At 41.3% G+C, this 13,046-nt stretch overlaps 1 protein-coding gene across 3 annotated transcripts in view; it reads left to right on the top strand.

Annotated features, from left to right (window-relative positions):
• The window catches only part of LOC107381640 (protein diaphanous homolog 3), a 240,928-nt gene extending 228,615 nt beyond the window's left edge, over positions 1–12,313 (top strand). For all 3 annotated transcript variants that reach the window (XM_070554830.1, XM_070554831.1, XM_070554829.1), the window contains one exon: positions 11,800–12,313. In XM_070554830.1, coding sequence (XP_070410931.1) covers positions 11,800–12,173 — 374 coding nt within the window. In that variant the 3' untranslated portion in view covers positions 12,174–12,313. The remainder of the gene's footprint in view (positions 1–11,799) is intronic.
• Positions 12,314–13,046: the final 733 nt, after the last annotated feature.

The following is a 13,046-nucleotide window of genomic DNA, read 5'->3' as shown; positions in this document are numbered from 1 at the left end:
AGTCAGGTGAAGAGGCAGCTGGAGAGATTGAACAGGAACACGGCTGCAGGTCCAGATGGTGTCAGCCCCAGAGTTCTGAAGCCCGGTGCAGAGCAGCTCTGTGGGATTCTGCAGCACCTCTTCAACCTCAGCCTGGCCCAGAAGAAGGTTCCAGTCCTGTGGAAGACATCCTGCCTTGTTCCAGTTCCAAAGAAAACTCGCCCATCAGTAAATGACGACTACAGACCGGTTGCCCTGACATCCCACATCATGAAGGTCCTGGAGAGACTCCTGTTGGTCCACTTGAATAAGCAAACTAGGACATATCAGGACCCGCTGCAGTTTGCTTATCGCCATGGAGTTGGAGTTGAAGATGCCATCATCCAGCTGCTTCAACCAACCCACTGTCATCTGGACAAAGCAGGCAGCACTGTGAGGGTCATGTTCTTTGATTTCTCCAGTGCATTTAACACAATTAAGCCTGATGCACTTTGCCAGAAACTCCAGAAGACACAAGTGGGGGCCTCAACTATTGCCTGGATTAAAGACTACCTGACAAACAGACCACAGTTTGTGAGGCTGAAGAACTGCACATCAAACCAGGCGATCAGTAACATTGGAGCACTACAGGGGACTGTACTCTCACCATTCCTTTTCACCCTGTACACCTCAGACTTCCAGTACAAATCCAAGACCTGTCATCTACAGAAATACTCAGATGACTCTGCAGTTGTCGGGTGTATCAGAGATGGACTGGAAGCTGAGTACAGAGAGCTGGTGGAGCGCTTTGTGGCATGGTGTGGAAACAATCATCTGACCTTGAACGTGAACAAAACAAGATGATTTTAGACTTCAGAAGAAACAGGGTGGAGTCAAACACTGTTTCCATCATGGGAGAAGAAGTGGAGGTGGTTGAGGAATACAAATACCTTGGAGTTCACCTGGACAACAGACTGGACTGGAGAAAGAACAGCGGAGCCGTTTACAAGCAGAGACACAGCAGACTGCACTTCTTGAGGATGCTTAAGTCCTTCAATGTCTGAAGCAAGATGCTGCAGATCTTCTACAAGTCTGTTGTTGAGAGTGTAATCTCTTCACCCATCGTCTGTTGGGGTAGCAGCATCAGAAGCAGGGACCTGAAAAGGTTCAACAGCCTAATAAAAAAGGCTGGTTCTGTTCTGGGGACGACTGTGGAACCGCTGGAGGAGATAATGCAAAGAAGGATTCACCAGAGAATCAAGAAAATTATGGACAACCCTGAGCATTCTCTTCATAAGACTGTCCGACAACGGAAGAGTGTCTTCGGTCAGAGGCTTCTTCAGTTTCGCTGCAACACTGACCGCTACTGGAGATCCTTCCTGCCAACAGCCATTGTGATGTACAATAACTCTTTGATGACTTGATTATTAATATTATTCTAAGCTACTACAGCAATCAAGTTCCCTCTGGGATTAATAAAGTATTTTTGAATTCAATTGAATTGAATGAGAATCACTTTGACATGCATTGGCACAAAGCACACCTCAGCCACCTGTTTTTCACTTTACCTGTATAGATTGTTACAATCCTCTTTCAACAATCCATCCCCACACCTTCCCTCCTTTTTTCCTCCTCCATCTTTATAACACTCACATTTTGAAACTTTAATTTGATCAAATTACAGTCATTGGCTCCAAATGAAGCCAGCTTTGTGCACCTTGTCATCTTTTTTCCTAGTTTTTGCAATTTTGGCCCCCCTTCTTGTTTTCTTTCCTCTCACCTTCCTGCCTCCCTGTATGTTTATTCCTGTTTGATATTTTGTATTTTAACGCGTGACGGGGAAGGAAGCCAATGCAGGCTGCACACACACACACACACACCATTGTTCCAACCAACAAACAAGGGACAAACCTTCAGTGACTGGTGCATTGCCACATAATGATCTTTAATTACAGACAGCCTAATGCACACAGGAAAGTTAACAAGCTGTCTGCTAGCATTTACCTTTTAGAAGTCTTGCTTGGTGACGCTGCCAGATGACACACATTATCTAAACACCTTCATGTGCCTTTTTCTTTCTTTTTTATGTGGAAACTTTATCTTTCTGTGTTACAAACAATCCACTTTGATATAATAATAAGGTGCTTTCATATTTGTGGCCTGAACTTAGAGATGACCAACAACCGTCCGTCAAAGCAAAAGAAGTCATGAGTCTTGTTTTGCTATTTTCAGCTTTTTTCCTCCTTTCAGACAAAATGGGAAGCCATTATGTGTTTCCATCAGTTTTCTTTGTACATTTTTGGTTAATTGCCGGCTGACATACATTACAGCCAAACTGGGTCATGCAATATAGGACAATAATCCCAAGCACAGCAGCAAAACTGCAACCAAAATGCTGGAAAAGAAGTGCTTTAAAAACCCACACTAGATCAAGAGCTCAACCCACTTAATGTAACTCAAGAGAGCTGAGCATAAACAATTGTCCCCAAAACTCAATGAGCTAAAAAATAGCAATAAAGTAGGACAAAATACTGCAGCAGCAAATGAGTTATGAGGTCAAACAGATTATTACTCTAAGGTAATAAAGGAGATTCTGCAGGCTTTTCCTATTCTCACATATCAATTCTGAATTTGAACTTGGATTTATTCGACAGACCCTGGTGAAATACAGTATCACTTTTGATTTGACTTTTTAAAAGACCAATTTTGATAAATTTTATTAATATCTTAATGTAAAAAGCTTGAAATGGAATATATACCCGTTCGACCACATATTTTTTGGTTCACTGTTTTAACTTCAATCTGAGCAACACTTTTGGGTGTTTTTTATTAATATGTGAGTTTATAGAGTTTGAAAACTGCCGCCCATCAGGGAAGGCTGCCGTCTAAGGAGAGGAGGCAAGCTGAGCTCACAGAAGGCAAATATTATTTATTAGAGAGGAGAAACTTACAATAAAGACAGGTCTGGTCGTTGTTGACTAATCTCTTTATCTGGTAATGGCTGCCTTTGAAGAGTAATATTTACCTTCTGACAAAGATATTCACCCATCCTGTGAAAAAGAACGCCGGAGTTTTAGCTGCACAGCAGCAATAGAAGGTATGTGTGTTTCACGAGTCAACACACTTTACACACATGATCCAAAGCTTATTTCACTGTGTTTAGGACATGGTGGGTGTAGGAATGATGGTAAAAACACAGCTAGTAGTGACAGAAGATGTGGTAGATGTGAAACTGAAAGTAAAAGTGCGTCACCTAATTGATATGAATATTCCAGCGTAATAAAACAGCATTACTAAAAGGTGAAAAACTTTTGAAATCAGAACAAATGTACAATTTTCATGAGGCAAAGAACAAGTTGCTACTTAAGCGCAGAGCAGTGCTGGACTGACCATAGGGCATAGCGAGCAACTGCCCGCTGGGCCGACCCTTTCATCTTTTATGGGCCGGTGTCTGGGTTTTTTTTTTTGTTTTTTTTTCCTGGCCTCTAGTTGTTGCGGACAACTTGCCCGCGCCGCCCCACGCGACGCCTCGTAAAAGTTGGTGGATTGGCCAATTGGTAATAATACACTCTGGGCTGGACCAATAGCCAGAGGTCTGATGCACCCGCCAGTTGTTTGTGAATCTCAGTAAACAGACAGACGAGCTTAACAAAATGGAGAACAAAAAACGGAAAGGAGAAGCGGAGAAAATTCGACTAAAAAAGAAACTGGCCCTTCAGGCTGATGCTGGCACATGTGTTAAAATCTCACAGTTGTTTGGTAGTGAAGGTTCAAGTAAAATCAATTTAGGAAGTGATGGAGCCTCAGCCCAGCGACAGGTTGGAGAAGAAAAGAGGGGGGAGGAGGAGAAACCCGAGCCGGTGTTGTGCCATAAATTGACTCGCTGCCAAAAAATGATTAGCCACCGCGGGATCGCGCACGTTTAGGCAATTGCATTTCTAGACAAAATTCCCCAGGATTTCGCCCTAAAACTCAGCATATCTGGCAATATGGACATTCAGAAAGCAAAGATAACCTCTTCCGGTACTTAAACAGATGTTTATCGCGGATATTAGTGTGGCAGTGTTTGTGACACCCTGCGCGGGAGCACGAGGACGTGCTTGTGGAAAGAGGGAGGAAGATGTGGCAGTGTGAGCATCCACAATGTCCCGATTGATGATGTGCCCTGGCTGCTTGGCCAAGTAGATGTCCCTTTGGCTGACTGGTTAGAGCGTATGACTTTCACCCGGGAGTCTGGGGATCGAATCCCGCCCGGGCACTCCTTTCTGCACCTTGCCACATTAGTTTTTCCAGTTCGGAAGTTGTTTTAAGTGTTGCTATTTGTCTTAAACGTTCACAATGAGGATATAATATTAATCCTTTTTGCAATATTTGCGATTGAAATATGGTTTGTGCCACAAACTTTGTGGTAAGAACTGGCTTTCTTTATGTTACAGCCTTGATACTAAAAAAATAAATAACAATGTAAAATGGCACCCTGTATTGAATGTAAACGTTGTATAAATGGAAATAAACAATTCTCCAGCGATTTAATTTTTTTCCCCTTCCTTTCTTTAGTCCACTTGACATGGAGCCACAGTTAACTAGTTTGGGGCACATTTTTACTTGAAAAAAAGTATTTAAAATGATCAAGCTTTGGCTTTACAATGACACTGTGTAGGTTGCTATTCATTACGTTGCTCTATTTAAAAGTAACAAGATAAAAGCACTTCAGCACATAAAATTAAGATTGTCACTTGCCAAATAGACTACACCCTCCCGTTTACCTATAAGAAATGCCTCAAAATATCTTTAAATTCTTTATTGATGATTTAATTGTAGACAACTAAAATGGCATTTTACTTGCCAAAAAGTGATTGAATCGCTAAGATTTTCATGGAGGCTAAAATTGACCAAATAAGGGTTTTATGTATTATCTGTTGACGTTACTGTACTCATACTGCCTACTGTGTCATCAAAAACACCCCAAAAATGGCAAAAAAAAAAAAAAAAAAAAAGAAGATAATTTCCCTCGCCAAAAATTGATTACAGTGTCCTGGTCACCTGTAAAGGGTTACATTTACCTAAATATTACTTTATTTATTATCTCTTGATGTTATTAGTGCCATCACAGGATGCCGGTGTCTTTCACATTCATAAACACCTCAAAAATGGCAACAAATGATCATTTCCCTTGCCAAAAATTGATTACAGTGTCCTGGTCACGTGTAAAAGGTTAAATTGACCTAAATATTACCTTATTTATTATCTCTTGATGTTATTAGTGCCATCACAGGATGCTGGGTGTCTTCCACATTCATAAACACAGAGTCCTGGTCACCCATAAAGGCTTAAATTGGCATAAATATTACTTCATTTATTATGATGCTGGGTGTGTTCCACAATCATATTCGAATAAACGTGAAAATATTCTGTCCGAATATCTGTTTCTTGTTATAAATATAACAGCTAGAAGGATTTACAGTTAAAATAGGAGAAACACGTGACTCCCCAGGAAGGGTCGTAACACCACTTGCCTCATGCACATAAGTGAACAAAACAAAGCAGCATGGAGACACTCCATCTCCAACCACCTCTCAGGCAGCAGCCTGCACTCCCAAGTTCTACACGTCACCAGAACATAACCAACCGCAACACAATAAAAGCAGTGTTATACAAAATGGAAGGCCTGTAGTGTTTATTCTCTTACAGTAACAACTTATCAATTTTTTGGAGGAATTTATTTGAGAATTTTTTGGTTTTTATTAATTGTGCAATAGAAAAGTAATCGCTAGATTAATCATCTAAATAGTCATTAGAATAGCCGACTATTCGATAAAATAATCGTCAGAATAATCATTTTAAAAATAATCAGTTACCCCCAACCCTACTTTTTAGAATACCAGGATAGGAAGGATGGTGTAGGTTTACGTTTATTAGATTGATACATAAATACTACCAATAAGAAAGTGTACGTTGGTGTGTGTCAGAAACAGCATAACGCTTAATGTCTTTTCCAAAAAAAACAGGTGATGGGCCGGTCTCCAGTCAAAATGCCCGGGCTGAATTTTTGTCCCAGTCCAGCCCTGGCGCAGAGCAAAATGAAACTAAAACACGGCTCACCTGACGGCCTATTTTTGGCTCTGTCATCACGCTACAAAGTGTGACCGCTACAGCGGGAAATCACAACATTAGGAAAATGCTGCTGTGCTTGGTGCAAAAAAAAAAAAAAAAAAAAAAAAGATGAGCAATAATAGGAAGTATAATGTACCAAAAGGGTCAATTTTCACCTATATATTGATCAACATAACCTTTCATCAACAGCATAAATCCGCTTTCTATTTGACCTTCTAAATCCAGAAGGTTCTGCTCAGCGCATGTTGACATTCCATGGAATTTTAAGGAGTGTGATTTTAAATTTATGTATTTTAATGTTAAATAACTTCCAAAACATCTGAATTGTCAAAAAAAATTGTTGGAGAAAAAAACGTGATAAAATTGTGATGTGATTTTGTAAAAACAAATTCATGATATGATTGTTTTTTCCATATCGCCCACCCCTAGCTATACTATGTTACAACGTTGTTAGGAGGCTTGAAAAAAAGGTTTTAAGCTAATTTGTTTACCAAATTTGCCATTGTAGCTTTAATCAGCTACTAAGGTTCTGTTGGTGTTCCAATTTGTATCAGATGCCATGTTTATGTTGCATCTGATACAGGTCCACCTGTGGATGCAGAAAAAGAGGCAAATAGTCAACATTTAGACAGAACACGCACCGCCAAGCTAACTAGCTGCATTTGGATTTCTGACAGGTGTAGATGTGTTGGTGTTTGGTCTCCTTAACTTTAACTTGTTGTGTCAGTCATTCCTCAGAGCGAGAAAGTCTCTGTGCAGTCTGTGTTTTTGTCAGTCTCTGTGACTGGTCTCTTCTTAAAGTGATCAAATGCAGCCAGCTTCCTAAGAGAAAAGGGATGAGGAGAGGCGAGTCTCATCTGCATCTGTATTTGAAGATGCAAATGCAAATGGACCAAATGATCTGACAAGAAGAAAATGTGGATTCCTCTCTGGAGCTTTTTGCAGATAAAAGAAAACTTCCATCTTCCTTCTTCTTCATTGGACAGAGCTCCACATCTCTACAAAATGTCATCCAATCAGACATGTAACAAACTGCTGTTGTTTAACTGAAATTCCTCTAACAAGAGTAGTGATGTGTCTGTTTGGTTAGAGATTTTGCTGGTCTTCTGTTGCAGCAGCTCCCGTGTCAGTCGGCGGGTAAAAGACTCGGCGCTTTGAGACTCTCAGCTTAAAGACAGTTTTGTGGAGAAGCTGAAAACGAGACGCTGGGGCTGCCAGCTCGTTTATCAATGTTTTTATTCTTGAGTTTGCCTTCCAGCAAAAGAAAGGGCAGCACTGAGCTGTGGACTGTGATAGACTGGTAGTTTAGCACCATCACACTGTGCTCATGGTTTACACTTTGGAAAATGGTGGTCTCCTGGCTTTCTCGTGTGTCGTCTATTTTGCTCCAGCTTCTTCACAGCTCTTGATGTGAAGGAGATGAGTTTGTTGTCACCACAGTGGTGACAGTGCAGCCTTTACAGCCGGAGATAGGAAGAGACGGCGATGTGCTGCAGCTCAGACATCAGCGTCAGTCTTTGGCCTGCTCACCAGCTTCTCCAAACATCAGGAGTGCCCTGGAGGGGGTGGCGAAGGGAGGGAGGGGGGAATGAGCAAAGGCATGTCTGCATCAGTGGAAGCAGCAAATGTAAACAGAGCAAATGATCTTACATAATGTGAAGTGCTGTCTGCTGCTTTGTGAGGATGGGATCGCACTCCTTTCACTTCTCGGACAGGAAACACTTCCCAGTGAACTGCTACCACATCAAAGTGCGAGGATTGGCAGTTGTGTGTTGAAGAATTAGTAAGAGAACAATATTCTGTATCAAAACATGGATTAAAACCAAAGTTTCTTTAGAAAATATGCCAACATTTGATTTTGGGGCTTTCAGCAATTTCAAAGGGAAAATGGGCTATCGTTTTTTTGTTTGTTTGTTTGTTTGTTTAATCACAAACATGGTAATCTTTTTTTCTGTAAATGTTACTGATCAAAGGAAATAAAAATGTCTTTATTTACATGGACATGCTGAATATTGGTCTTTGAGTTGAGATTCAGTGAGACGTGAGACAAACACATTCACCAACATTTAGGAGGATAAGCCCCCTCCGGGTGGACATCCCAAAATGTTCCGCTGGTGACTTGGGAAGATTCTTCATGAAAACCTCCTGCAGGTGTCTACCACACGGTGAAAAAGAAATGTGTCATGGCGTTTGTGAATGAGTGGAGCAGTTGCCATAACCCATCATCTTTATGAGCATAACTACTCATACCTCCTCTGCAGCTCTGTCTGAATAATAATAATGCATCGAACTTATATAGCGCTTCATGACTGCTGGGCTACATTATTACTACAACTGGCTCAGTAGGGGGAGTAGATGGAGGTGGAGAATACTAGAAAAGATTCGCTAGGATAAATACAATAAAGTTTATCTCTCACCAAATAGAATATTTACTAAGAAATCACAATGTAACCATAGAAACATTAGTTGGTATATATGGCGTGTGTGTGTGCGTGCATACTTGCGTGCGTATGTGTGTGTTCTGTCTTCTCCATCCCCAATGAGTCGTGGTGGATGGCTGCTTATAGTGAGCCAGGATCCTCTTGAGGTTAAATGGGAGTTTTCCTCTCCACTGTCGCTAAATGCTTGCATAGTATGAGGATTGCTGTAAAGTCACTGGCACTATAGTGACTTGATGCAATTTGCTGGGTTTCTTATATAGGAAACCTTTTTCTGATTGGCTTAATGAACTGACCTGTATTGGAATGTTTACCATGTGAAGTGCCTTGAGACAACGCTTGTCGTCTTGATTTGGCGCTATATAAATAAACTTGAATTGAGTTGAATAGTCAGGATTTCTGGCAGCACTGTCCTTAATGTATTTATTTATTTATTTGCTCTTTGCAAATGTCCATTAATGTTAAACGAGTGTTAAACAATGTAGCACTCTTTTTCAATAATATTGGATTCCGTTGAGACTGGGTGATTAAAATAAAACAGGAGGAATTATTTAGTTGTTTATTTATTTAAATTTTTTTATTTTTTTTCCCCAAAAACCCGATTTATTTAATGAAATCTGTGTAAACATATTTGTCTGAGACCCTCCTTTGCCTGGTCACACAGCCTGTCCTCGATGATGGACAGCAGAAAGGAGGTGAATTTTAGGACCGTCCAGTGCTGAGATTTTGATTTAAAGTGAGCTCGACTAGCACTCCTATGCAGTCTTTGTCAGCTGTTTGTTAAATGAGTCCAACCTGTGAGATGAAGCATGTTTTACATCTCTCAGATGTGTTTTACAGCGTAGATGAAGGCATATGTTGAGAAGCTAGCAAGGCTTCAAAGGAAGGGCCGGTTTGGTGTCAGGCAGGCAAAATGAGAAAGAAATGAACTTGCCAGCACTTTGATCATCTTTAGCACTAAAGGCCATGTCCCTGTTAGAGGGGGGGGGAACACACTTTTTGGGGGGGATAAAACGTCTTATTCCGGTGTGTGTGTGTTTTCCATTTCTTTTGAAGTGTAAATATGTCTTGATGTGACACTATACCGCCTTAAATATATTCATTAATAGCTCGTGAGTTCCTGGGATTTGTGCAGATGATTTTTTTCATGCTTGTATTTCCTCAGAATAGTTTTTAGATAAATGTTGTCCGCTAGCCTGGCCACGACCCATAGACAGAGCTCACTCGTGCGGTGGAATCTAAACTAATTAATCACCTTCATACAGAGAATGCATGTTTAACAGAAAATAAAACTGATAAGACAAAAAATCAGACTCTAAGACCAGAATTAACTAAATGCAGCCCAAGAACACACTCATCAGCCAAAAGCTAGATGAAAGAAGTGGGTCTTTAGCATTTGGATTGCACCAGTGAAGGAGACAGGTGCACGGACAGAGGGAGTGCATTCCACATTTTTGGTGCAGCGTAAGTGAAAGCACGCTGCCCCCGAGCTTCGTAGCTCATTTTAAGTACACAAATGAGTATTTGATCAGCAGACCTTACTAAACTGTCTTGTATGTTATTGGACAACCACCAACGTGACAGACTTACCGCTACAGATGTCAGTCAGCGGGGGAGTCTACCATACGCTGCCGAATAAGACAAAAATGCACCCTGTTTCTAAATAAAGGACTTGAGTACCTCTATCTGCTCTTGATTCCAAGAAAAGCTCAAGTCGAAGTACTCCAAAGTTGATGGAAAAGCTGTTTCTAACAAGCCACCGCTCCATCGCATCATCCCGCCCACCAAGTCGTTAGAGCGCTGTGATTGGCAGAACATGATACTGCACAGGCCAATGGTAGACCTGCTGAGGCTCCTATGGAGCCTGGCTACACCGACCTCAAGATCAAAATAATTTTGCTTCAGTGGCCGTCTGTCTAGATTTCTAGGCTACTTGTCTGCCTGACTTCATGCCTGTCTGTCTGCGCTGTTGTCCAGATTCAGATGTCAGAATGCATTTACTTGATAACACAATGCGTTACCCTCACAGCTCAGTAATCGAAGTGTGCTTGTGGGGCATCGCTAAGCAAGCAGGAAGAGGAACGATGGGGGCAGATGGGAGGGTTTCAGAGGCGGGCGGAGGAAATTGTGCACAGAGAGCCTGTGGGGGGTATTTGTCGGCTGTTATAACTGAGGCCGTTACCAAAAGGTCCTCAAAGAAGACTTGGCTCATCTCCAGCTCTGTGATTTTTAGTCAAACCAGTAAACGCGTGATCCTCGTTTGTTTTTCCGTGCCAACGTGAGAGCACGATTGTTGGCTTTCTTTGCTTATTTTGCTCTCAAGTCGTTCTTGCCGGCTCTGCTCCTTTTATCCTTATTTATTTGTCAGAGGTTGTGTTCAGGGACGTTCCTTGTCATTCGTCAGCTCGGCCCATAAAACACACTGTCATGACTGACTGGCCACGCTCCAAACTCATTACCGATTGGCTGACAGAGCGGGTCGCTCTGTTCTGCTCTGCTGTGTTGACTCCTGTTTGCCAGACATTTCAGGCTCAGGAAACTTTAGATGCGGTGGCGGCTCTCCTTTGCACCACCCCTCTCAGCCTCACACTCAAGGTCACATGAATATGGATTCCGCCTCTTCTTCCAGTGCGCACATACTGATGATGAAGTCTAAGATCTACTCAGAGGGATTGTAATTCAGAATGCAAGTCTGATTTCTGGCATCTGGGCGTCGCTCTGTTCCGTTGTCTGCCTGGGAATGCAGTTTGAGGAATAAGAAGGATGGAGAGGACTTCTGCGGGAGCAGAGAGCTGAGACGAAGAGCAGCAGAAGGAGAATGGATGATGATGGTGGAAACAAGGGAGGTGGAGCTGGGTGGGAGGATTTCTTGTGAGGAAAAGGGTGAAAGAGTAGAAGATTGGAAAAGGCCAACATACAATGTTATTGAGTTTCTGTTGCTCTTGATCAGCCATATCCATTTCATCATCGTGTGCTGGCTGCACGCCACCGTCTTCCATCTTCATCAGTGCGTGTGCACCGGATTTATGTATTCACTGTCTACATGTGTGCATTTGTTTAGCATATGCTTTCTGAATTGTCTACGGCTCCCTAATACTTTTATGTTTTCTGAATTTTAACCGTCACTGCACTTCCTAGACGCTCGCCTGCTTTATCTCCTTGTAATTTAATCTGTAATCTGATTAACCTCCTCGCCTTCCATTCATTTAACGAGTCAGTCACGCATCCCCTCCGCCTCGCTCATTCTCACTCTTGTGCTCATTGCTTTCCCTCTGTTTTTTCCACACAGAGAACAACAAGGCACCTTTACAAAGGTCTCGCTCTCGGCAGAATGTAAATGTGGGCTCAGTGGCGGCGGCGAAAGCTCCCCTTGCCAAGGAGGCACGTAATGAGTCTGACAGCCGTCCATCTGCAGACAGGGCCAAAGTGTCTGGCTGTTTGGAGTCCGGTGGCAGGTATGGGATTGCTTCGGGTCACAGTTCCAGGCTGGAGAGAAACAGAGGGGTGGAGAGAGAGATGGTTAAGGTGACTGAGAAAGAGCTGGAGGTTGAAGCTGAGAATCCATCCCTCCAGCCATCCTCCTCTGGTCCTGCAGTCAGCAGCTGCAACACCACTGCAGAGTCAGATGTAGAAGCTCTGCTCGCCAAACTCAGAGCTCTGTAAGATCTGGCCTCAGTGATGCTAAATGTCCATGTACCTACAAGAGTCAGACTCTAAGATGTTTAGAGACTAAAGTGTCAGGCATCAGTCTCCAGAAAATATGTGTACAGTGATTTTAACATTCAATAACACAAAAGTGAAAAGAAATTAATGCAAGAAACAACATTTTTAAAGGCCTGATTTATTGGAAGCTAATTATTATCATTTATTATTATTAAAAAACTAAAGTAAACACGAGTCTGAACCTGATTTATTGTATATAAATTAAACTGACACAATTGTTGCTTTTGTGCTTAAAGATGCAAAACAGCTTAGAACTTTGTATTCCATAAATATTCAGTCTCACAGCAAACTATAATAGAAGTTTTTTACATCATAACTGTACTTTTTTTTACACATTGGTAAAAGAAGAGTTCAAGCTTAAATCTGCATCTGTTACTTTTGGTACCAAAAATTCTGTTGTTTTTACCTATGATTCATGAATGTTGATTTTTGTGTGTTTTATATTCAGAACATTGGCTGAACTGAATTATAACAGTATAAACAAATGATTAGTTGTATTTTTATTAGTTTTGATGATTGCTAGAGCTCAACAGTTTTTATAAGTTGTCCGTTTTTATTGAACAGATGAGAAACTTTTATTAAACAAGAGAGTAAGTTTGTTTAAAAAGACAAACGTACATCTCAAATGGCTCAGAAACGTTCACAACTGATGCTTTTGGTTACATTTCCCCTGAGATTATTTTATTGTGTGTTTATTTGTCTTCAGTTTTATTGAAATATTTACAATAAAATATAAACACATTATTTTTGTCTTTGTCATAAATCGTTACCATTATGTAAGTGTCTGTTATATATATATATATATATATATAT

This window comes from Nothobranchius furzeri, chromosome 9 (assembly GCF_043380555.1).
Source record: "Nothobranchius furzeri strain GRZ-AD chromosome 9, NfurGRZ-RIMD1, whole genome shotgun sequence".
Classification (NCBI taxonomy): domain Eukaryota; kingdom Metazoa; phylum Chordata; class Actinopteri; order Cyprinodontiformes; family Nothobranchiidae; genus Nothobranchius; species Nothobranchius furzeri.
Note: the sequence above shows the minus strand (reverse complement) of the source record. Positions and strands in the feature narration are given on the sequence as shown.